Genomic DNA, 24,762 nt, shown 5'->3' with positions numbered 1-24,762 from the left:
TTTTCATGAACTGAAGTTGTCAATAATTTTGAATGGGTAAATTGCCTTTGTCCTTTTGGACTGTAGAAATCTGTTTTGAAACTTTCTAACAACAGGCTACTGGAGTTGGGCACAATACCCATTGATAGATATCCTCTATTAAGAAAAGAAAAATTCTTGACTTCCAAAGTGCATGCCACGTTTTAATTTAACAATCCTTTTTAAACACGATTTTCATATGGTAGTTAATGTCCTTTCTTACTATAAATACCAGTAAGTGCAGCGGACTGGATAATTGCACTTTTTTAAAAAAAAAGTCTGTCTTTTCTTAAGAAAAAATATTTTTTTATATAAAAAGAAGGCTTTTCTTAATCTGTAGTACATCTTCTCTACATTTTACAATGACAACCCAGAAGAATTGTGTTCATCTTGCTTCCTTCTCTATCAATAGGATTGCCCTTGGATGGCGTTTTTACTGCCATGTGTGACCATGGCACAAGAAATGACACCATTACTATAGCCCTACAGAGTGGCAGTGAAAGGATTACCGCTATGTTTGGAGGTCACAGACTGTCCACAGAGCCTCCTAAATCCCAGCTATCTGGGAGTATAAAGCACAACATCTCAAAGATAAAGAAACATGGGATCCCTTTTATTGTGGAGGTTACTGGCTATTACGAGGTAAGAAAAGTTCTCCCTGTGATAATTTCATTTCTGGCAGAACCATTTCTAATAACTGTACGTTGTTCCTGTGCACTTTATTCCAAAAAGCCATCCTTAGCCACAGGAGTGTCACAACCCATGTTGCCTGGTACAGTGTTGCTTGGCCACTCTATCTGCATTTCTGCTATAGATCTGTGAGCAACATATAGCTCTTCTGCATTTCAAATTATCTTTCCAGAAGAGAAGGGTTCAAATACTTCACTTGTTCTAACATATGCTGGAAGGCTGAAGTCATTAACATACTAACATTTGTGGTGGGTTCAGCCACTGTGGTACAGTGAGACACACAGGTGTGCAGAGGAAGAATTCTATACCATTCCCCTTGCCTTGCGTACTAATAGTTTCACTACTTTAACTGTGTATGCCTTAGGACTCAAATCCTGCAGGGTACTCAATGCTTTCAACACGTTCTTGGAGCTAGAAGGAACTATTGATACACAGCATTCAGAAGGTCTAGCATAACAGGAAAATCTCTGTTAGAAATGAAGCCACTGCTAGGAGTATGCACTTCTGTTTTACCAGTGCTGCTGCCCTGACACAGGCTCTGACGTTTAAGCATGGTGAAACGGACTCTGCCTTTGCCATTTGTTGCTGCGATGTTGTTTGTTTCTTTCCATTATTTGGTTTCTTTTGTGCATAGAGTTTCACCAAAAAGATTGCTGCTGGGATAACAACCACAGTGGAGACAGAACAACTCAAAATTCAAATAGAGAAGAAAACCTCTGGCAATGCTACGGAGATTTCTCTTTCACTTCACCATGATATGGAAGGACTGATTGACATTGTTCCATGTGTGCTAGAGGTTAGCAGGAATCCTGCTATATGGTGTATTTGGTGTAGCTTTCTGCTGTTCATCCTCAGCTGTTCAGGTTTACCACTTTGAGAGCAAGCTAGCAGGTCAGAAGGGAGAGAGCTTTTTTTGTCAAACAGGGCCAGTACAGAAAGCCTGAAAATTATTTGCTTAGCAATAAAGAGCAGGTTTTCAAGATGCGGTGGGTAACAAAATATTTATGTCATGAAACTGGAGTGGGTGCTTGCCTAGGCACAATAACATGCAGTCCCAGTTTTTGCATCTTGCTAAAGCAGGCTTTGCAGGTGGATCACATAGCTGTGGGTGCAGTGGTATTGATAGCAGAGTGAATAATAATGGCAGTAGATGTCATATGGCCAACCGCAGTCCCCAAGGACCTAACTTTCTGCAACAAGGGACACAGCTGACTGCATTTGAAACACCGCATGTCTACTTATGACAGTGGTATTTGCTATGCCAGGTGTAAGAAATACCATTATTTCCTGTCAAAATTACAAGACAGAGCATCAGAAATAGTTTTGTCTAGCCAGTAACGGTTTTCTACTGTTCGAAGATATTTTTCTGTCTTTATCTATGCTGATTAGAGCATGATTTAGCCTCAGATCCACTAAACTGTTTATCCTTTTGAAACTGATATCTAATGTTAAAGCTATTTTTTATTATCTTCATGCTTTTTATCCTGAAAAAGCAGCCTTTTAGCCCGCTCCTTTGTATTTTAGTCCTCTCTGCTTTTCTACATGGTCTGAATGTGCTTTGTTGATAATGCCAACAGGTTGCTTGCAGTGGAGAATCGGCTAACAAACAACTTTCTGGCCTTTGCAATGGAGCTATTACATTTCATCATTTTGAGGTACTGGCTTCATTTATAACTGGCTTCAACAACATAACTGTTTTAACTACCACTAAGGGAATCTGAAGTACTGAAAGGTGTCAGAGATGTAGAAATGGATTTGAGTTAGCTGGAAGTTTTGCACATACTTTCAGATATTTTCACTCCCTTAATATTCACAGATTCAAACAGATCAGACTACTTTTCCATCAAAGACTGTAGAAGTTCATGAGGAAGGTTGCACTCACTTTCACCATCATGCAATGGATTGTTTAGTCTGAATCAGAATTGTGAACAAACTTGTATTCAAATGATACAGATTTGCATCTTCAGTGCACAGCTGTGCACCAAGTGCAGAATGCAAAGTAGAGGTAAAGGATGGTAGAATACAAAGTAGGGCTAAGGCCCAAGAGGTGCGACTTTGAAGGTGACATTCCTGTGTCCTACAGCAAATGATCAATTTGTGCTGCTTCAGAGCTCAGTGCAAGAGCTTGCACCTAGCAGAAAACTAATACCAGAAGGTAAGAGGTGTGCACCAGGCAAAAGGCAAGAGTCACATTCATGTTTCTGGCTGAAGTCTCCAAATTGCATCTTCTGCTAGTTAGAACTGAACTTGGTACAAATGATCGTGTTCTGTTGTTGAGCAGCCAACCCCATATGAATGGGGCAAGGGAGTACAGGAGGCGCAAGCTGAGAATTTCATGGTTTACTACTACTTACTCTATTTTCTGCTCTTTCTAGCTAACCATTTGTTTGTGAAAGTCCCTGTGGCTCTTGAACTGTGTGAGGAAAGATACACCTTATAATCTGATGTATTCTTAAGAATGTGTTAGAAACGTCTCCTATGAGTGACATTACAGAAGTTCGTGTTTGTCTCTGGAAAGACGATAGGGATGGATTCCTATGGATGTGCTAGCGACAAAGATGACAAATACATTTCAGTTCTTTCCTCATGTAACATGGATACAATGTGCATAACACTTGTCACTCCTGCTGAGGTCTGGGGGGAATTGGAATACATTCTCACAGTGCTAGGACTCAATTTACTTAAACCAAATCCAGAAGTGATGATAGTAAAAGCAGTAGCAGTTGATTTTTCTGATATTAGTAACTGTTCTAACCGAGTTGTGGAGTTCAGTTTTTTTCCGGTTATTTTTATTATGCAACTCTAAAAGGAAGATTTTAGACCATCTTTCCATTTGTTTAGGCATTTATAAACATGTAGGATGAATACAAAATGATGTCAGGGTAGTTCTGTTTTAGTAACACGAGCATTTAAAACCAGTATATGGCCTGACAGGAAAACAAACTTGACAACAGTATTTCCTGTAATTTTTCAGGCTCCAGCAAGAGTGTCACTGAATGGGTCAGTGTTTATCAGCAACTTTACCGTCATCTTCTTTGGCCATGTTTCTTTTCATGACATGTTTGCCTGCCTGCAACTCCATTTCACCACTAGCATTCAGCCTCATTTAGAAATTGACTTCCAGCATTCTTTGCCTTTACTTCAGTCTCTGGGAATTGCCAGAGAGAACCAAGTGAAGGTATCAGCCAAGAGAAGTGACAAGTATAAGGGCGTGCTTGATATTGTCCTTGGGCCTTGCAGTTTAAAAGCTGATGGAGAAGTGAGCCTGGCAAGCAGTGAAACAGATATGGAATGGGTACTTACTTTTAGAAACAAGTGCATCAGTCTAGAGGTAAGTCTAGATTGTTTTCTGTATGGCATGATAGTCTGTGTATTTCAGATCTTTATGAGTCTATTGACAGAACTATTTGCTGACACAGTTATTTATAGAAAGGACAATTTTGGTCATTAAAGTTGTTCTGGCAGAAAAATACTCAGAGCATTTGCAGAGGGAGTGTATTTGAATATGAGAATTTGGAGTAATGCAATAGTAGATGTTACTGCTGTTACCATAAAGTAGTTGCTTAATAATAGCTTTTTAATTAAAATAAATTTTTGTCCTAGAATCTAATGAAAAGCATATCCTTTCTATTTGAAATTTTGGGGGTTTTCTTTGAGGTTCTGAACTTTTTCTTCTACAGTACTTACAAAAATGTTGGGTTTGTTTGTTTTTTTCTTTGTTTCTTTTTCTCATTTCACAGATAAATTTCTGATTTCTCTGTGAAAAAGCTGTTTCGTATGGTCCTTTCCAAAAGCATATTGGTTCAGAAAGAAGAAATGCTTTCTCATGAATTAGAAACAAATTAGGAAGACAGTTGCTTTACCTTGTGTGCTTTACACAGTATAATCTTCTCTGTTGCAGAGGATGGGATTGCCTCATGCTGCAGCCTTTGGGGGCTCGTTTCAACAGAACATCTGCAATGTTGGCTTGTTAATGAACCTCCAGTGTGATGGCAGAACAGTTGCTGTGCAGATAGACACTTCCTGCGAACACACTTATACATTCCAAGGGACCCTCAGGCATTCAGTTCCCTGGCTGAGTCAGCTTGGGCTGCCTTTTCAAAACTCTGTCCTGTTATCTGCGGCCACAGACTCCACCACAGAGGGCATTTTGTTGCTGCAGGCTGGCAAATGCAAACTTAAGGCTAAAGGAGATCTCTGTATTCAGAATAAAGCCAAATGGACACTGGAAACAGAAACAGAATGTCAGCTTCTGCAGGTAGCTCTTGGAGGCTTTTAAAGAGAGATTTGGGATCAAATCCAGGCCATATAGGGTTTTAGCTAAAATAACAATGTTTGGGTGTTGGAAAACCACTCTAAAGACACACCTGTCTAACAGCACTAGGCAAAGAAAGTGTCTAGTGTATCTTGTTCATAGGTGTTCTCTGTAGACTGAGATTAGTTCAGTCTTTGCTGCTGGTTGCCTTTGCAGACCAAGACTGCCCTCTGAGGCTGAAGAGTAGTTTTAGTTTGAACTATTTGTCAGAAAATATATCCTCTGCCTGTCTTTTTTATCAAAGCAAAAGTTGTGAAATTTCCTTGTTTTTTCCACCTGGCCTCACTGACTGCATTAGAAAGAGTGAGAACTGTGAATTTGGGGGTTATTTCTGGATATTCGTAGACATTTATGTTTTACTTTTAACTCCTCAGTTCTAACTTCTTCAACTACAAAGTAGCAATATAAAACCAAAAATGACAGGAAAACGTGTGTCACCCATAACAAAGAGGGAATAAAAACCACTTAAAATGTTAAGAATAGTAGAATTTTCAGTGTTTTTACAAATAATTTGAAAGAACGAGAGGAAATGTTTAATTTGGGATGTTGCACAAGGCAAGCTTGAAATTTAGTATTACAAAACCCAACCCTTGTAACACCAGATGCAAGAATATGTGTTAGGCCTGTTGTTTTTTGTAGAGTTTGAAACTTGTTTGAAAATTGAGATCGGTCTGGTCTGAGTGAAGCAGAGGATGTTCAATAAAATTTGCCACTGAAGAAATAGGTGGTTTGTATTTTTGTAAATGTAAATTTCCATATGGATACAGAAGTTGTAAAATCTGCAGGGCAGTCCTAGAATCTTCCCTCAGACCTTATTCAGGCAAAATTGCCGCCTTACTGTTGGGAGGGAGAAAATGGCAGTGCAGAGATTTCAGGGTTCGTCTCTGATATTGTAACAAAATTTCCTTTCTTTTATGCTAAAGGGAGAAGAAAAAAGACTCAATACTGACTTGTCTTAAAGTGTATGCATAACCTTAAGAACTTTTTTTTTTTTTGGCTCTTGATAGGATCTCAGTATTCCAGTTCAGTCACGGCTCACAGGATCTATTCAGAAAGACAAGTGCCAAACAGAACTTCTCTGTGTCCTTGAAACAGAAGGCAAGACTGCCCGCTTTGAAGTGAAAGCAGAATGCAAACCAAAGATTACACTGGAAATTCAATTCAAGCATGACCTGCCTCAGTTGAAGATAATCCCAAGGGAAAATAAGCTGTCCATCACTACACAAAAACAGTTAAAATATCATACTGGAATAGGAATGAAATTGGGTGATTGTGAGATACAAATGAATGGGGACTTCGATCCTGAAAAGAAGCTTCAGTGGAAAATACTTATAGAAAACAAATGCCAAACATTTCAGGTATTGGAAGGATTGTTGTTGGTTTTTTTTGCTTTACTCTTGAATTTATACATCTAAACCAGGATCTTTGCACCTACTAAAGTCAAAAGAAAATAGTCTAATGATTTCAGTGGTAGCAGAGAAACAAGAAAAACAATTTTTTCTTTTAATGTGACATCTTACTTTTGGAGCCAGTCATTCACTCTGTTTTTGTGTAGTATAGGCCATATTTCTTTGATTCAGTACCTACAGTTAATGGACTTGCTTGTACTAGCTCTGATGTATTTTTTTAAGAGCATGGATGAGAAATCTGTAGGTTTTTAATCTTCAGAAATAAGGAGTATTCAAAGTTGTCTTTTGCTTTATCAGCTATTACAGTTTCTCAGCAGTTTGACAACCAAACTCTGAAATAGTTTAAAAATATATACAGTAACTAGGTAATCTTCAGTTCAGAAAATTTTCACTCAGCTTTACAGAAAATTGAAATTGCTAACACAGTGATCCATAATGTATGAAGACCATTGCAAAGAAAGCCCAAAGTGAAAAAGCCAGCACTAAACAGCAGTATCATTTCCTGTAAGACCTCAGTTGAGAAATATTTCGGGGAATTTAGTTGACAAACAAACAGGGACGTTTTTAACAGACTGGTTTGGACTTCCCTGGTGAGGTATTTCTTTGTGGTAATTCTTGCAAATGCTGGCTGTATAATTTATGCTGGCTCTTTCATTAATGAGATTTAACTTCTGGTGGGAGCCTCACCATAGACCCTGTGTCTGAACAGCTACTAGTAGGGTAAGAAAAAAGTAGTTTCTTTGTTGAAAAGGTATAGACAGTAGAAAAAAGCAATGAAAAACTGGAGCTCTGTGGAAGGAGATCACTCCGTATCACATGAATGTACCGTCATTTGCAGTACAGTCTCTTTTCTATACAAAGCAAAAGCAGTTAGATGTCCTGCAGTCCCCGTCTCTGAAGGAGGGAACTGTTGTTGCCTGGGAGGAGCTGGGGAGCAAGGTGGCTTTCAGAGCTTCCCAAATACAGGCAGGCAGTGTGCCATGGCCTCTCTCAGCTAGCTAGCATGGCACATTGAGCTCCTTTTCCCTTTTGTTGGAGGAGCGAAAAATAGCACTTTTCCCCTCATTTTTTGCCCAGTGGTTTGTTTTCCCAGGCCAGACTGTTGTACGTAGGGGGAGGGGGAGAAATTCTGCAGCAGGATTTCCTGAAGCAGCAGTTCTAAATTTAGCTGGATTGCACACTGGCTTTTTCTTACTGAAAACTTGTATTGCTATTGGAAATTCTGATATTGCAGTGTGTGGCCTGTCACAGATCCCACCAGTCAGTGCTATATAGGCAGGAAGGGAAAGGACAGGAGAAGCGTATGGGAAGTTTGAGAGACATGTTACCACAGAACAATCTGTGGTTTCAATACGCAAGTCAGGGTAAATCTGAATATACAAAACGAGATTTACCTGCCCTCTTCCAAAAACTGAGCTGCTATAATAAACCTGTGTATACTGTCTGGTTTCACTGGATGCTTTGGGGCACTGGAGCAATGCCAAGCATAGAAAATTAATTGGCTTTTCACTTGGGCAGGAAGAGCTGCCATGTTGTCCTGTGTTCTATTTTGGCTCACTTATCAAAAATGTGTCAGACATCCAAACTAAAAAAGACAAAATTCATAAAATGTGATAAAAAGCTGTCAAGACTTGTGAAACATTCTCAAAAATGGATATGCTGCCTGATATACTAGATTTACAGATAAGTGCTATTAGAGCTACTTACTAGGAATAAAAAGTTTCAAGTGTATAGTGTATTTGTGGGTAAGTGAAAAAGAGGAGAATTTTTAGTTTAGTTTTTTTTCTTGTACAGAATCTTGGAGCACCAGTAAAAATTGATGGCTCAGGCTATGTTTTGATGGATAAAATGAACCTAGATTTGCAGACGTTGATCACTGTCGATGAAAGTAAATTACAAGGACTCCTTATACTAAAAGTCACTGATGTAAGTATCCTGCAGACTGTTAGGCTGCATGTACAAAATACTAAGTGATATACTCCAAACTATTTTATTGGGAGCAAATATTCAAACTTTAATAATAAATGCCAGAATAAAAATAAAATCTTTGAAAATCTGGCACCTGTAATGTGCAGTAAAACAGATGCATAGGATAATAGGATACAGGCTGTGGCAATTCCTGAATCATTGCCTTGTTGTGGTCTTCTATGTATATATTTATTTTCTTCTGTATTGTACTATTTGATATTCCATATATTATGTGGCAAATACAAGAAATTCAAACCCACAAATGCTGTTATCACTCCAGATATGCAATTGGCATTCCAATGTAATGCTCTTAATTCATCATTAAAGTATACAACAATGCACAAGAAGAAAGAAGACTGCGATTTTTAGAGTGATCACTGTGATTTACATTGCAAAATAATAGGCAGAGATTAGCTGAGGTGCTGCTGATTGTTTCTTCAGTAAGACAACAGCACAAGAAAGGCTGTGGATCTCTTGCTTTTCTGTTGACAATTACAAGTTTGGCTTCTCTTGTCATCAGTGCAGGAGAGTAGAGTACACACAGAGAGAAGCACATTCCTCCTTGTCGTCATTCACTTTCTTGCCATAACTGGTAATGTCTGCGTAGTTCTGTGCTGTAGAGAAACACAAAGCTACTGGGAGTTCTTTGCCACCAGAGAGAAACTTTACATCTTTTGCCCTCTTAGCTGAAATATATATATATTTATACTACCTGTTAAGCTTGACTTTATTGTCTCTTTCCCAGTGTAACTTCCCTGAGCTCAATGAAATTGGTTTTAATTAGTATTAAATATAGGACAGGCAGATTTTTGGTTTGAGCTGAGTATTGCAGCAAGGGTTCTACACATGCTTTGCTATATATGCTATGAAATATTAACAGGAAAGACAAGAGCTGGATGTGGTGCTAGCCCATAACATTCAAGGAGCTGCTGACATTGGCATTCCTATGAAAATATTAGTTGATGTGATACTAGAAAAAACCAGCGACTTCTACAAAAGGCTTATTCACTTCTGTGTGAACAGCAAGCAAGTAAGTGTCTCCTCCATATTAGTAAGATGTGAAATAGAGGCTAAAGTGAGACAAATGGTTTGGTAAATATTGTTTCAACATTTGAAATAGCTGTGCATGAGGCCCTTATAAGAATACTTTGCAGGGGCTGGTTTGGTTTTAAAGGCCTTAATTAAATGAAGGCAGTATCTTTCAGTCGATTCTTCTGTGTAGTCACTTCTGGCAACAAATTTAACACCAGTAATGATCCATGACTCCCATTTGCAAACTATCAAACCTTTCTTATCAAGTGTCTTCACTTGGTGCAGTATAGTCCCTATTACAGTACAAAATGGTGACTTATAAAAAAATTAGACATTTCTTCACTGTAAAGTTTTCATAGTTTTCATAATTTTACGCTTAATGTGTAATTAGTACAATACTTACTGAGACTGCTGTGATATTAATTGTATCAGAGATGTGCCACAGTCAACTTCTGTCATACTTTATTTCGACCAAACAGATCACAGAAGAGCTAAGCTTTGTCCAGAAGCTGGATGTTGTGTCTCTTAACTACAACCTTACTCATAACATAGAGGCACTGGAGACTTTGCAAATAAAAGACAGGATTGAGTTGCAGGTAAGTTGTCAGACAATGACAAAGGGTATGTAAATCCAGCCTGGAATCATGTTGTGAAGAAGCGGTAGCTGTAGAAGTCAGATGGTAAAGATCAAAGGGTGCAACACTGCTTCACTTAGAAGTCAAGACTTACACAGGAGACAAAGCTTATTGCTACAAAATATAGCCCAAGCGGAGCAAACATAAACGAAAAGCCATAAACAAGCTACCTAATGTAGCAGGTACAAGTGGGAAAGATTGTTCTCAACATTTTAAAATACAATGTAACCTTCAATAGGGTATCCTGAATTAAGGTGTCTGTGTTGTCACACCACCTCAGTTTTTGTTCTCATTTATACTTATTTCTAGATGCAGTGCTCTTCTTTGCCTGTATTGTACTTGTTGGGCCTTCCTTACCTTTAATTCAGTTGCCAGAGAGAGCAGCAGTGTCTTCTGTCCTTCAACATGAAGTACAGTGGAGAATTCATTGTTGAAAGTGCATTGCAAGGTGTGCAAACTGTAGTTTTGTGTGCAAAATGAATGGTCTGAGACATTTGAAGTCTGTACCTGTGTGAGCGAGGACTATCTTGGAAGGAGCTGGGGTAAGATGAGGCAGAGGAAGCATGGTGGTGATAAAATGAATGATCACTCTGTAATGGACAGGTAACATCAGTCGCTTTCTTGGCATGCTGATTGTACTGCTGAGTTCTGTAACCCATCAGCAGTGAAAGGAAGTTGGGGAAGGTACTGTTTAAGTGGGGTGTAGAGATGGAAAAGCACATTGCTGCCTATGTTCCTGATGGAATAAGATTTTCTGGAATTTGGGTGTTGTCCCAATACACGAGTCATACTGCCTGCATCTGTTTTAAAAACATTTATATTTTCTTTTCTCCCTTCTGCCTCTCCTTCCTGCTTGCTCTCTCTCTCTGTTCCCCCCCCCCCCCCCCCCCCCCCAAGTTTAGAGTGGAGGGCAGTCCAGATGCTCACTTTGTTCTTGAGGGGAGTCCAGAAGCTCAGCTTGCACTTGAGGGGTTGGGAGAATAGCTTGCTGGACCAGAACTTTTCATAGGAATAAGAGGCTGGAGGTTGGCTTCCAGTGTACGAACAGCCCAAGCCACAGCTGAGCTTGCAGCTTGCACTGCACGAGGAGCGTAGTGTGTTTTAGCTCATATGCTTACTCTGATAGATCTGCAGTGTACCTTGTATAGACTAGACAGAGGTGAGTACTGATACAATTTCAAAGTTTACATTCCAAATGGTATTTTCCTCCCAGGCTCTGTTTATCTGGCATTGCTTTTTATCTGAGATACACAAGCCTACAGCCACCTCCTTGTTATTAATAATGTAACTGCTTCAGTATGGTTAAGGCATGGCCGTACTGGAGAATACGTGTTAAAATGTTGAATTTAGAAATAAAAGGGATGTCTGTAACTCTGTTGTGTTATAAAATTATATGAGATTAATTTTTTTGACACATCTTTATGATGCTACTGCCTGAACCAAAGGAAGAACACTGACTGACAGAAGCTTTACCTTCTACAAAGCCACCTTCTCACAGTTTGTCTTTGTTGCACACAGGCTGTCTTGAACCTGAAAGTGATCAATAGCTGTAGTATGAAAGTGCATTATGGTGCTCACCTAACAATTCTCGAAGGGCAAATCCAGGAGTTTGAAACAAGTACCAACATAACTGGGAATTTCCATCATAACTGGCCATGGCTGCTACAAGCCAGAGTCCCATCGTCTTTACAGGTAAGTTGTTTTTGTTCCCCCCATTAAAATTATTGTCCTCTATTATAATATAATAGCCCATCACTAGAATGAAAACTGGTGTTTTGTAGGGTATAGGATGGAAGCTGAGATTTTCTGATACTTAAAAATTATGGATGGCTAAAACCTGAACTACTGAAATAGATTTCTTTTTGACTTCTTTCTGAATCAGGTTATTCCATTCTGATCAGTGTTAGTACAGTGTGTATTGTTGCTACTGTAACTCTGCAGAATAGTTTCAGCACATTGCATCAGGAATTGGACTGTTACTCCTATGTTATTTAATGGGAATTTTATACTTGTATTTCTTGAAGTGCTGTTTTCAGGGAAGTATTGGAGTACCTGCTATCTGGTAAATATCGGCAGTACACATGGATCAAGGATTCTTTATATAAAGGGAGTCATGCTTTTGTGGGATAAAAGAGAACCTAACAAGAATATGACATAAATCAGTGAGGCTGGCATGGTTTGAAATTCATTCTACTGAATGGACTTCCTACTAGAAAGTCATAGATGATTAATGAAAGGCTAAGATTTTTTTGTTAATGGATAGATTTTTGACATAAGTATAGACAAGAGAGGATTTTCTTTCACTTCCATTTGTCGTCTGTTTCAAAATGAAATAGTATTTCAATGTTTCAAAAACTCATATTTACATGTCATTTTTTAGATAGATGTGTTTTTTCAAGGGAGAAACACTACTCAAGAAAGATACGTGCACATTGCAGCTGGAGAAACATCAATCACGTACATAATAAACTCCTATTATGTTGGTCACCAAGTGGATATCTTCTGCCAAAGTGTACATAGTAGCGAGGCACTACAGGCATCTGGCTACCCTAAGGCAATCAACTTGATTCTCAGTTTACAGAAATCAGGTAGGTACCTGCCATTCCTTGCAGGTTTCTTGTTGTATACTAGCTCTTTGAGGATGTTTCAACTATTCCTTCAACAGCTATAAACTGACCGAGAATTGCTGGTAGTACCTAAAAAGGGGCTTTTTCTTGTATGTAAGTAAAATTGTACTTAAACTGCATCTGTTATTAGTTGCATTACGTCTGTGTTTTTAATTTCAGGAAGGATCTCATGTGGTACAATACCTGGTAAAACAGGTGATCCCCAAAATACTTAGCTGCGTAAAATAAAATTCCAATATCATGCGAAAAACCTTGTTACAGAGCACAAAAAATGTGAATTCCAGTGTAGTTTAAAGTGGGCTTTGAAAATAATTCTAAATAGTTTTTGTTGTTTGAACAGTGGAGGGAAGACAGACCCATCTTGGAATAAGCCAGGCTAGCATCAAAGCTTGCCCAGACATAAATCCTGTCTGCAAAGCCCTCAATTGCTGATTTACATTGTGGTCAAGTACCTTCAGTGCCCACGTGGGAGTGTATTCGTGTTGAAAAAAGCACCCTAACAACTGTGAGAACACCAAAGAGTAGGAATTACTGAGGTTAGCAGGTGACAGGGCAACAGGTGGCTTTCAGGACAGCTGCTGGAGTGGCCACTGTATGATTGCATGCGTGTCTGTGATTTTGTCTTTGTAAAAAGTTCTGGGGTTTCACATCTCTCATCTCATTTTTCTCTCTTAGCAGTCTGTATTTTCTTTTTCAAATAAGAAAGTTGGTAGGAAAGCAGGGGAAAGGTCCTCAAATTGTGCTGTTGGAGGTTGGAGCCATGTTGTCTGCTGTAGCTGGAACTGAAAGAGTCACTAGAGGTCAAATCAGCTCAGAGCTCTTCTCTAGAGGTGTCTAATACCTGCCAAGGGCTACGGCTGGCTGGATCAGCTAGTCAGCTCTAGCTGCAAAAACACGTTACTATTGGGAACTGACTTGTCACTTTAATGCTTGTACTTGGGTGCACAAGCTCTGTTAACTCAAGACTTTGTCTGCCCAAGGACATCCAAGAAACTGCACTCCAACCACAGGCCGAAGTTCTTGTCATCCTGAATGGATGACTTTGTCATGACAAATGTCTTAACCCAGTAGCTGGCTGGATTGATTTTATGCAGGCAGTACTGAAATTCCTTGAAAACGAGTCCCTGAAAATGGCACTGTTTGTCCTTGCTATTTAGGAAACAAAGCCAAAACTATCTGTGAAATCCAGTATGATGGCAAAGATGCAACTGTAACTATAGATGTTGACACAGACTTTCAACTCTATGGTATATTTGAATTCGTGGCAGAGGTGAAGCATTCAATATCATTTCTCCATCGTCTGGGACTTCCCTTCTTTCTAAAGGTAATAAACCATAGCTCTTTTGTTGTGCTTTGCTTAGAGCTGTCATCTGAGTTACACTAACGTGAATCCAGAGCATTTCCAGTGGCCTGAGTGAAATTACTCCAGGTTTATACCAGTGCAGATGAGAGGTGACTTGGCCCAGTTTATCTGAATCCCTGTTTAACTTCAGTACATAGCTAACGGCCTGTTTCCAAGGAAACTCAGCAGGTACCTGAAATCCCGGATTTCAGGATTAATTATTTCAAGAAGGCACTCATTAACTGTTGCTTCCTAAGCTGATATGGCTTACTGAAGTGGAAAGGATTTCTGGTATAAAACAGCTGTCCTTCATACCCAGAGAATTCTTTGGCTTGGTTAAACCATTTCTAGCATAGATACCTGTAATGTTTCAGGGTTGAATAAACAGAAACAGATTTGTATTCCAAACTACTTGACAGCAACACGAAGGCTGTACCTGTTCATCCCAGGAGAAAGACATATTAATTGAAATGTCTTCTTCCATTTTGGAGGGAAGTATACGGAACACCATATCATCTGTCACTTTTTCTTCAAATAAGAGGGTATGTAGCTAGGATACAAGATTAAAGGTAGACTTCTCTGAAAAGAAACACTGTATCAATATTAAACCTGCATATTAAGTGTCAGTGTTTCAAGGGAATATTTTATGCCAACGTTTTATTAAAAGGTATTAGATAGATCCTCTGCTTCATCCCTCTTAATATTTAGTGAAATGTCTTTTATCCTCTAAACGTTTGAGTGACAAAATGAAAACCAGAGATGGTAATTCTTTATTCATGTATGAGCTATGAGTGTCATCATATGACTTCAGTAATTATCATTCCCACAGACTTTGGCAAACACAAATACGTGTTGATCTTTAAGTGTGGGAGATGGTGCTGATCTTCCCCAGAGGGATTCTTTAGCTGTTTCAGGATAAAGCTGTAGACAAGCTAGCAGCTGTGGGAGGAAGAAAATACCCTAGAGTAAAAGATCTGTAGAGCTCCATGTGTTTCATAAAAAAAAAAAAAAAAGAAAGAAAAAAAAAAGAAAAGAAGGAAAGGCAGTTTCTTTACAGTATATGAAAAAGAAGAGTGGGGGAGACATAAACAAAAGCCAGTGGCTCAGACTTAAACCAGATAAGGGTACATTGAAAGTAAGACTAATACTTGTCAATAATGCAAATGAGTAGCTATGGAAACATATTCACAGAAAAAAAGGAAAACATCTCTTGATGCTTTTGGTTTAGGTCTAGAAAGCCTGTCTGGAAGATAAACTTTGGTCAAGGTAACAGTTTTAAGTCTGTCAAGACTTAAAATGTCAAGTCAAGACTTAAAAAAGTTTTTAGTCAGTCAAGACATAAAAAAAACCTTTAATGTCTTGACTGACACAGTGCTCAGTTTAGGTGAAGTGCTGGGTAGAAGCTATGGCATGTGATTTGCTTATTTTTTCCCCCTCACAGATGACAATTCAAGAAGTCCTGACTGAAAATAAAATTGAAGGAGCTCTGAGGCTGACCTGTGAACAAAACACAAACTTCTCCATTACCATCAGAAGGAGGAAAGACCAGCAAGGGTAAATTTTGAGCAGTGTAAGAATGTCATTAGGCCACTGTGATTCCATGGAAAAAAAGCTATTGTTTGAGCCACCCAGGCGCTGGTGGAATGTAACAAATCTGTGATAAAGTGAAGTCACACCAAATAGTCTGTATACCTGAAGAAGTTTATGGAGGGCTGCAGAGAGATTCCCCTCCTCACAGCCTGGGCCATGCTTGTCTTTCTGCCTGCCTCCACAGCACTGAAGCAGCAGACAGTGAAATAGTGCAGAAAATTCTAGGTCTGAGCCAGACAAGTACTTAAAAATACAGCTTAACTTGACCTAACTGTTTAAATCTTATTAAATTGTTTTGGCCAGTTGAACCTTGTGAAATTACAGTTTTACTCAGTTTTCTAAGCTGGTATTGGTGTGGCTGTATCTGCTGTGCTAATATTCTCTATTTTTGTCTGGCTTCTAAAAATTTTCAAAGTTCTTTAAAAAAATGAAGAATGAATAGAATAATTCTTTACTTCAAAAGTGTCTGATAATCAGTGCCTAAACAGAAATATTTGGTATAGCGTATAAACAAAACTGTAGGCTTTTGAGGGTGTTTACGAGGTGTAATATTTTTGCCTTGGGGTATATCAGAGATTTCTTAATTTCTAGCAAAAGACCTTTGCACTGAAAAGCCTTGTAAGTTCTGTTAAACTCTCTAATCATGGTGAATTCTAAGTCTGGAAACCACGACAGCACTTGCAAAGTCAGATTCCAAAATACCTATCTGATTTTTTAAATGCTAATGCATTTACTATGGCTAGTAAAATGCTAGCTAAAGTAATTTCTGATCCGGTGGGCTAAATTCTGTCCCTGGGATTAGTATACAGATTTTTCACCAAGGTCAGAGATAGCGCCACTCTTTGGTTTCCTTTACCTTTGTATGATTGCATCAAAAAACGTCAGTGGGTTAAGCATTCAGTGGAAGGTACTGCGATTTGTAACTACAAAGCTGTTGGCAGACTCGAAGATCACTCAGATGAGCTTGTGTTGTCAGCAAGAGTGGACTTTGTGAAATACTGTTGAACAAAAAGTACATTTCTTCTCTTTAGTGAAGACTTGACTATAAAAGCACTCCAGACTCATCCCTTCTTTCTACAGTACTTCCCCAGTGCAGCAGAACTGTCTTCTAAGGTAACTATCTGCAAGTTATCAGTCACATACATCACTACAAATTAGACTTGTCTAGTATTTTAGGAGTCAAGCTGTGTTATTTCTAGTACTAGTATCTCTGACCTTGTTCCTGTTGTTGTTGAGGATGTTCGTGTTTTCAAAGATGCTAACAATCTCTAACAAAACCTACCAGAGAGCATTCATTCCATTTGACTCTGCTTCCATCTGTCTGCATTTGTTATGACTTGTGGTAGACTGCCCTCGGGAACTGTTTTGGTTCTTCTGGTTACTAAGAAAAAGAGACTGGGCAGAAAGCAGTTCTGGTTATTGGCTCTTAGCAGTGCAGAAATACACAACAGCAGGATAAGAAAGGAAGATGAATGGGGTTAATTTTCAGTCAAATGCAGCAGTCACTCCTGCTCACATAAAAAGTAATTCATTATGCATGTTAGGCAGTTTATGCTATTTTGTAGCTGTGCCTTCTCCAACGTGAACATACAGAAAAACCAGATCTCTCTTAGGTCCTGAGGACCATAATGTAACATGCTGTGCAAAGAATGCCAGTGCAATAATTATTTTCTCTTTCTCTGTTCTCTCTCTTTCAATGGGAACTTGAAAAGGTAAATTATGATATGAGTGAAGCAAAAGGCAAACTATACCTCAGGATGGAAAAAAAGGATTTCAATGTTACAGCTAAACTAACTTTCACTGGAACCAGCTACACGAATGTCATTGAAATAACACAGACAATGTCCCAGGTTGGTATCATCAACAGATGGCAGAAGGCAAGCTGTGACTGCCCTCTTCCTAGGGTATGGCATCCAGGATGCTGGCTGCCCAACAGTGAAGGTCAAATACAGCTCCAGGGGCTGTGAGGTGGTTTGCCCTTGATTCCTCCAGCAGCATGAGCAAACGTTCAACTGTGGATTAGTTGGTATGTGGTCCAATGGTAGAACTGTTGTTTGATTTTTATATTTGTTTGCTCCTATAGATAGAGCAAATATTTAGCAAATAAGAAAAATAATATATTACAAACTGACCAATTTTTATTATGCAGGTACCACACATTTCTTTTTCTAAATAAGGAAACAAAGATGTCACAGACAGATATTATTGTTTGTGCTACCTGTTGGACTTACAGTGTAATAGTGGGGTTCTTGATGTTGCAAGAATCACACAGTGAGATAGAAGAGATAGAAAAGAAAAATATATACTAAGCAAAGACTATTGTAAAGGGGATACTGAGTCGTTGATGTATGTTCCATTATGTGAGAAGATGCCTTACTGTAGAAATGAAATAAAGTAGATACGAGTAGCTGCTTATGCAGAAGCAGTGGGCTTTAGGGTATCATTGTGCTAGAGCTTTTATAAACACGTTCCTAAAGCTGTATTCCACGGGACTTTACAGTATCAAAATTACACACTACACTTAAGTTCTCTGAAAAGTTAAAAACCTGGGATTTACTGTTTTTCTCTCTTTTATTTTTAGTTTAAAATTCTTCCAAGGCAGCTTGTGTTCATGACGGTTTATCAAAAAGGCAACAGAACACGTATGCTGAGGCACATTGCTCTGTGGGATGGCAAGGAGATCAAGGTAACAGGCATTTACACCGGACTTTTCCCAAAGTTGCCTGGAGGTCATGATGTTCAGGGTAGGTTTCTCGAGTCTCTTGCCAGTGTTGATAGCAAACTATATACCAAACTAAACTACGATAATCTGATTTCAAAATGCATATTCAAATGGTTTCAATCCAGGCCTTTTAAGATCTTATTTGCTTTGAAATCATTATAAGTCTGGCTGTTAGAAACATCCACTTTAGAACGCTCTTTCTGCTTTGTTATGGTTATGGAAAGTGCCGGGGAAAAGTTTGGCCAGAATGAAAAGTCATCAACAAATTAAGATTTCTATTGTTATTTTACAACAGAATTCAGAATTGTTCTGGATTAAATTAAGCATTTGGTTTTATTTTTATATTTGCTTTTGAATATTTGAAAAATACTTGAAAAGCAAAGCAAACCTAGGAACTAGTTTTGGACTAGATGGTATTTGTAAACAGAAGAGAGTTAAAAGAATTGCAGCTACTTTCATTCTAGCCAAGGCACCACATACTTAGCTGGGCGGTGGCAGGCTGGGGTTCACGTCTGCATTTGGTTTCATTCAGAGCAGATTCAAGTGAGAAATGCCAATGTTTAGGGCTCTCCCTCTCTTCTTCCTGATGGTTCTGTTTTGAATAAAACAGTTCCATAGTTCTCTGCCAGAAATGTTTCCTTTTTTCACAAACGCTAACAACTTTTGTGGGAGGGGGGGGAGAATAGATGTGGTATGAGCAGTAGTATACTCTGCAGTGTAGGTTGGGGCCTTGGTTCTGTAATTTTATGACTTAAGGATCCAGTTGGAAAGTACTGGAAAGGAAACACATATACTTCCTTCCAGGAGGAGTCAGGCTGCTGAGGAGGGGCTTTATAGGATCTGTAGTCTTACTACACTGTGAGTTGTCACATGTGTCAGGTGTACACCTGGACTTGCTAGCCAGAAATGGTCCCAGCTCGGCAACTGCACGTGTAGCTTGAGGAGGATATGGCCTCAAATACGCAGTAACGAGTGGTCACTTGCTGTGGAGGGGGTGCCTAAATGCAAATCTCTGGCAGCTGAGAGAAGGGTTTCCAGGTGGCCACGTCTCAGATTTGTCCTTCAGTCACTGCACAGGAGGTAACTTTTGTTGCGAATGTTGCCCAAGTATCCCTTTGATTTTGTAGAGTAAAAACATTTCACTTTAAGTTCAGTTTTGTTTATTTTTAAGTTTTCTTCTTCTTTTGTACATTTTCGTCCCTCCTGGGTATAATTTTATTTTTTGTTATTGTCACCCATTTCTGAGGCTTGTTTCAGAAGCTGTAAATGCTGCTACTCTCCTGCACTGGGTGCTGTAGGGAGCACTGGTCACACTGGCCGCTACCTTGAGGTGCGGAACGCTTACGTTGGGGCTATGTTACCTGAAAAGAGACAAAATAACTTGTTTGAGAGTTGTACGCTGTGCCTCTTACAGTGTAAGGTTATCAGTAATAAAGATTACTTTCCTGGCTGCTCTTGCTGGAAGTTGCTTTGGGTGTAGGTATCAATCTTTTGATTATTGCAGGTAATTACTGTTTTGCTGGTAACTAGAGGAATCCTGTTTTCCCTTACATCATTCAGCAGAGATGGGCACGCTGCAGTCATTGTGGCTGTTGGGCAGGTGCACGTGTGTGTATGAGCAAAGGCCTTGTCTTCCCTGGGAAACAACTGTTGCTCTCCTGCCTGTGGGAGAGTGTGTCCTGTGCCTTTTCCTTTATCAGAAAACAAACAGTCATGATTTGTGGTGTGGAAGATTTACTTGCTTTTTTCCCTTGTAGTGGAACTTTTCCATCCTCTGTCCATCCCTTTCCCATGGCATGCCAGGGTCAACTTATATGTGAAACATTCAGCACGCAGTCACCGGGATGATCTTAGTGTCATTTGGAACGAGAAGGACCAGGTACAGCAGCCCAGAGCAAACAAATTTCAGGAGAATTACAAGCATATCAAGTGGGGGTTTTCTGGGGCTGTGTTTTGTTTTGTTTACTTGTTTGTTTAAAAAAAAAAAAAAAAAAAGCATTTAGCAAGCCAGGGAATTCAAGTAGGAGGCAAACTATCCTCCTTCTTGGATGTACAAAGGGCTATGACTATGAAAGATGAGCAGCAGATGTTCTTGTTGGAAGCATTTTCAGGCCATGCCATTTTTTTTGTTTGCAGTAACCCAACAGCTTGCTGCATAACCAAAGGCAATGCAATGCCTGTGGTTCAAGGCCCTGGACAAAGGCCATTCCCAGCACTCTCCAAGTCTCTAGGACAGCTTTTGAGCATAGATGGAAAGAATAGCACAAATGTCATGTTTAAAGCAGCTTAGGGAGAAATGTAAAATCTAAGCCAAATGAGTAAACCTGAGCTTTAGTGTGAGGTTGCAAAGAACAAAGAACCTACCAGTTGCATGGAGATATGCTGTGTTTACCCTCAGAGAAGTGTGACACACACCTGTGCTTAGCATTTTCAGCATTACTGATTTAATTGAAGCTCTTTGCATTTCATTCTTTGGTTCTCCTCTTTATTAGTGAGAATGACAACTTTGGCACAGTTTAAACTATTTTTTATTTTCTTAAAGTAAGTCAGCATTATTTTTAAAAAATATAAATAGTCAAAAAAAGCCCCGGAACTAGGAGAACTTTGGTTAAGTTGATTTACAAATGTGGTTAAAATGAGGTAGCTTACTGACTTGCAACTATGCTGTATTTATATGTGTGTCTGAAATGCAGCACCTTGGCTGAGTATTACGTTATTTTCTGAATAAAGGAAAGCTAAAAGACAATATTTAGAAGATGTTACCATACAGAAACATAAATGTGCCTCCCAAAAGAATTAGAATTTCTTTTAAAAGTGCTAAAATTCCAAAATATACTTTAGAAGTTATATAGAACGTATTTTTGTACTACTGTTTAAATTACCACAGCTATTTAAATGCCACCATGTAAATTCCCACACACACAATTAATCTGGGGAGAAGGTAGAGGGAAATCTTATTTGGTATATGTTTGAGGTCAGTATGTTGAGAGTTGTTTTATTTCACCAAGTTCCTTTTATATCTTGTTGATATGGATCAGATATCAGTGTCATCTTCTCTGAAGTTTGGAAGAAACCGTACGAACTACAGAGCCAGTGTTGCCCACCCATTTAATTACACTCTGAAACAACTGGAGGTCCATTCCCTGTCAGAAAGAAGAGGCAGAAAGTACAATCAGCAGGTGAGATCATGAGGAAAGGCTGCAAAATACAAAGCTGTAATGCTATATTTCATCTCGAAGCATTGCAGAACCAGGTATAGTCCGGAAAACTGTAAAGAGCACTAAGTGCTGTTCTCTCCTTGTGCTCAAACCACCAGCATAGTTTCCTTTGCTAAAGCGTAACTGTTGCTAGCTGACAGTATCTGTCTTGCAATTTTAGCACTTTGGATGCACTTTGGATGCATTTTGGATGCTAAAGAAGCCAGAAGCGTGCAAGAGCCAGCCTAGCAAGGAAAATGAGGCAAATTTTGTCCACGAACTAATAAACAAATTCTCTGTATATGCAATTGCAACACAAGTGTGAAAATGTGTGAAACTAGAAAGTATATGAGGGGGGAAAAAAAGAGGGAGAACTCCACAAACTGTCCTTCAAGATCAAAGACTACAGAGTATTTTCTGTCTGAAAATGCACTGCATGGCAAGGACACGCTAGTGGCTGAGGCTGAAGACCTTCTGCTCAATAATAAGCTGTGCAAACTGTGTGGTATTCTGTTTGTTCGCCTGGAGTTCTTGGTACTCATAGTGGTGCCACAGAGCGTTCTCTGGTTGTTTTCACTAAATAGTCAATATGTCTCAAGTGTCATATTCAGAGGAATAAATTCTCTGGCAGTGTCATTGTTCCACTGGTGTCATTAATTGCTCTGCATGATAGACCCAGCGGAGATTCCAGAGAAGCTAACAGAAAGCCGTCTGCTGCCTCTGTTGTAAAAGTGCATTTTCCCCTGTATGTTTGTGTAAGGCCCTGAGCTTCCAGGCCACGTGGAGCTCAATGAAGTTCTAATTGTTCTGTCGCAGTTTTAATTGTGTGTGCTTCTTTTTTTCTCTGCTGGGTGGAGATCATTCTTCTAGATCACCCTGCAGACTCTTCTGCTCGTTCTAACCTTACTTCACTGGACAAATCCTTCTCTGGTTTCAGCTGCAGCTCACAGGGAATGGTGGGCAGCCTGCTGATATCCAACTGACCCTGGAGGATAAATCAAAGGTGAACATCACTGCCTGGGGTGGCTGTGTGACACTCTCTTCAGGTCAGGTATGAGTCTTTGAGTCTAAGGAGGGATGGGTGTAGCTAGATTTCTGGTTTCAGGTCTCACAGAACCAATTTTTTCTGCACTTACCATAGGAAAAGCTTTTACTTGAAGTCAACCTTTTCAGGTCTCAGAGGAAGAAGAATAAAGCCTCTGAAGGGTTCTGTTTCATGTAGCCAGATATGTTTGCATTTGGGATGCAGCTTTCCCTCCGGACAGAATTGTCAACTCCTTAGGTTTCTTGGTAGAGACTGAAGCGGTCTTTTATGGATATAGACCATTCAGGGGTTCTCACAGGGGTGTATTTTTGCCCAGAAAGCTGACTCCTCTAGTATATATTGAACACATTGTTTAGAAAATTACTAATATGTATGTCTTAATTATTTTTTTCCCTTCTTCCAGCTTCGGAGAATATTGAGTATGGGAAACCTGCATGCATGTGGGTCTCTAGAGCAAAGATCAGCATTGTTTAATGAATATCTAGATCTGAACTGGGATGACAAAAAATTCAAACACAATTTAACTTATGAGGTAAGAGAAGGCAGTTGTATCCATTAACCCACCATTTTAATGGAAGCTGTTCTTAATAGGGATATTTAATGGAGATATTTACTTTTTGTACCTAATTTTGAGTGGATTTTCAGAAATCTACTTCTGTAGAGTACCTTCTTCTGTTAAATACCATTATTTTATTTTACCTTTTACATATTACTCTGCGTAGGAAGAAATCTAAATGTAGCATTAATTAAGAAAAAACAAGTTCTTATGAACTAGAGGCCTCACTTGTGCCCTAAATATGCAAAACTGTTTAATTAATTCTGTAGGATGGGGACCGGTAACTGTGCTGATAAGCCAAAACATTGTCAAGTTTGTTACTTTTTTTTTTTTGTTGTTACATTTTAGTGGAAATGTTATGTTAAACTCCTGAAGCTACTACTATAAAAAAAAGCCAGCATGGGGACAGGATGCAGTTGAGAGCTGGGATGAGTGGGCACAGAGAAGTGTCTAAGAATCTGTTGTCGTGCTTTAACTTTGTTTTCTTGGTTCATTGCAGAGAAATCAGTTCTTATATCCTGATAGATTTCAGTTAGAAGCTATTCTGGAAAATATTTTCCTGACCTCATGCACCAAACAGAAGATTCTAGGTAAAATAGAAACAAACTACTCATCTTGCCTGGACTATGATATGAGCTTTGAGTTCTGTGACCTTCCAAATGTAAGTCTCACATAAACCTATTGACCCTACTTCACTCTAAATGTAATTACTGGTTTGGAGACAGTTTTCCTCAGCCGCAGCTTTTCACCAGAATTGACTTCTGTAACTAAATGAACCGTGAATAAACAGTGTCTTTTGATGGGCTGAGGCAGAAAGGTTGTGTTTGCCTATGGACTATAATCTATAGGTCGTGTTGCGGTTCTAAACATTGTCACTTTCTCCATGTTCTTTCTTTCCTGTTCCTCTCTCAAAGATCTTTTAATTGCATGTTTCTGGATATGAAAACAGGCTCATGAGTAATCAAAAAGGAAACTAGAGAGGAATAAAAGTGCTTTTCTTGCCCTGTAAGTTAAAGCTTACTGTTTTTTACAGCTGCTCTGCTGGTAGCGATAGATTTTTGAACCTCAGTGTAACCTTATAGTTGTCACTTGTTTTTATATTACACATACAAACCGAAGACCAATCCATGATCTTCATTAGATGCACATTGGGCCCAGAGTTTCCTATAGATACTCACAACAAACAAAAACCTTTGAACTTGCAATAAATGTGGTCTCTTTCCAGTTCCCAGTGGCTAAAATGCATCTCAGTTGGTTTCCTTGTTTACTGTCAGAGCAGGTCACGCACTGTAAGCAATGGGAAACCGCAACCAAATTTTGATGCCCGTAAAAACCTTTTGAAAACTAAGGTGTGTTAGAGCCTGTTAATAATGCAAAAAAATGCATATACATGTCACTTCAAAATCAGGTGCCTCCTGAATTCTTTTGGATTGTTTTCTTCAAAGGCATGCATTGAAATGCCAAGCTAGAGTAGCTGAGAAGCAGCTAATAAGACCAAAAAAAAGGACTTGTAATTAAATATAGTTACATTCCAGCTGTTTGTCTTAGGCTGTAAACACTAAATGTGCTTTTGTTACACCACAGAAACTGAAGACATAATAAAGCAAGACAGTGCT

At 39.1% G+C, this 24,762-nt stretch overlaps 1 protein-coding gene across 1 annotated transcript in view; it reads left to right on the top strand.

Annotated features, from left to right (window-relative positions):
- Positions 1–24,762, top strand: part of LOC308063603 (uncharacterized protein) — a 109,460-nt gene that overhangs the window by 65,309 nt on the left and 19,389 nt on the right. Inside the window, exons 39-59 of the mRNA XM_080386787.1 lie at positions 431–660; positions 1,343–1,504; positions 2,286–2,363; positions 3,683–4,039; positions 4,610–4,966; positions 6,031–6,381; positions 8,227–8,358; positions 9,281–9,430; positions 9,912–10,028; positions 11,586–11,759; positions 12,448–12,655; positions 13,852–14,018; positions 15,478–15,590; positions 16,658–16,739; positions 17,339–17,476; positions 18,208–18,370; positions 20,106–20,227; positions 21,387–21,527; positions 22,483–22,596; positions 22,994–23,122; positions 23,646–23,807. Of these exons, the coding sequence (XP_080242913.1) occupies positions 431–660; positions 1,343–1,504; positions 2,286–2,363; positions 3,683–4,039; positions 4,610–4,966; positions 6,031–6,381; positions 8,227–8,358; positions 9,281–9,430; positions 9,912–10,028; positions 11,586–11,759; positions 12,448–12,655; positions 13,852–14,018; positions 15,478–15,590; positions 16,658–16,739; positions 17,339–17,476; positions 18,208–18,370; positions 20,106–20,227; positions 21,387–21,527; positions 22,483–22,596; positions 22,994–23,122; positions 23,646–23,807 (3,647 nt within the window). The remainder of the gene's footprint in view (positions 1–430; positions 661–1,342; positions 1,505–2,285; positions 2,364–3,682; positions 4,040–4,609; positions 4,967–6,030; positions 6,382–8,226; positions 8,359–9,280; positions 9,431–9,911; positions 10,029–11,585; positions 11,760–12,447; positions 12,656–13,851; positions 14,019–15,477; positions 15,591–16,657; positions 16,740–17,338; positions 17,477–18,207; positions 18,371–20,105; positions 20,228–21,386; positions 21,528–22,482; positions 22,597–22,993; positions 23,123–23,645; positions 23,808–24,762) is intronic.

Source organism: Falco punctatus (assembly GCF_963210335.1).
Source record: "Falco punctatus genome assembly, chromosome: 4".
Classification (NCBI taxonomy): domain Eukaryota; kingdom Metazoa; phylum Chordata; class Aves; order Falconiformes; family Falconidae; genus Falco; species Falco punctatus.
Note: the sequence above shows the minus strand (reverse complement) of the source record. Positions and strands in the feature narration are given on the sequence as shown.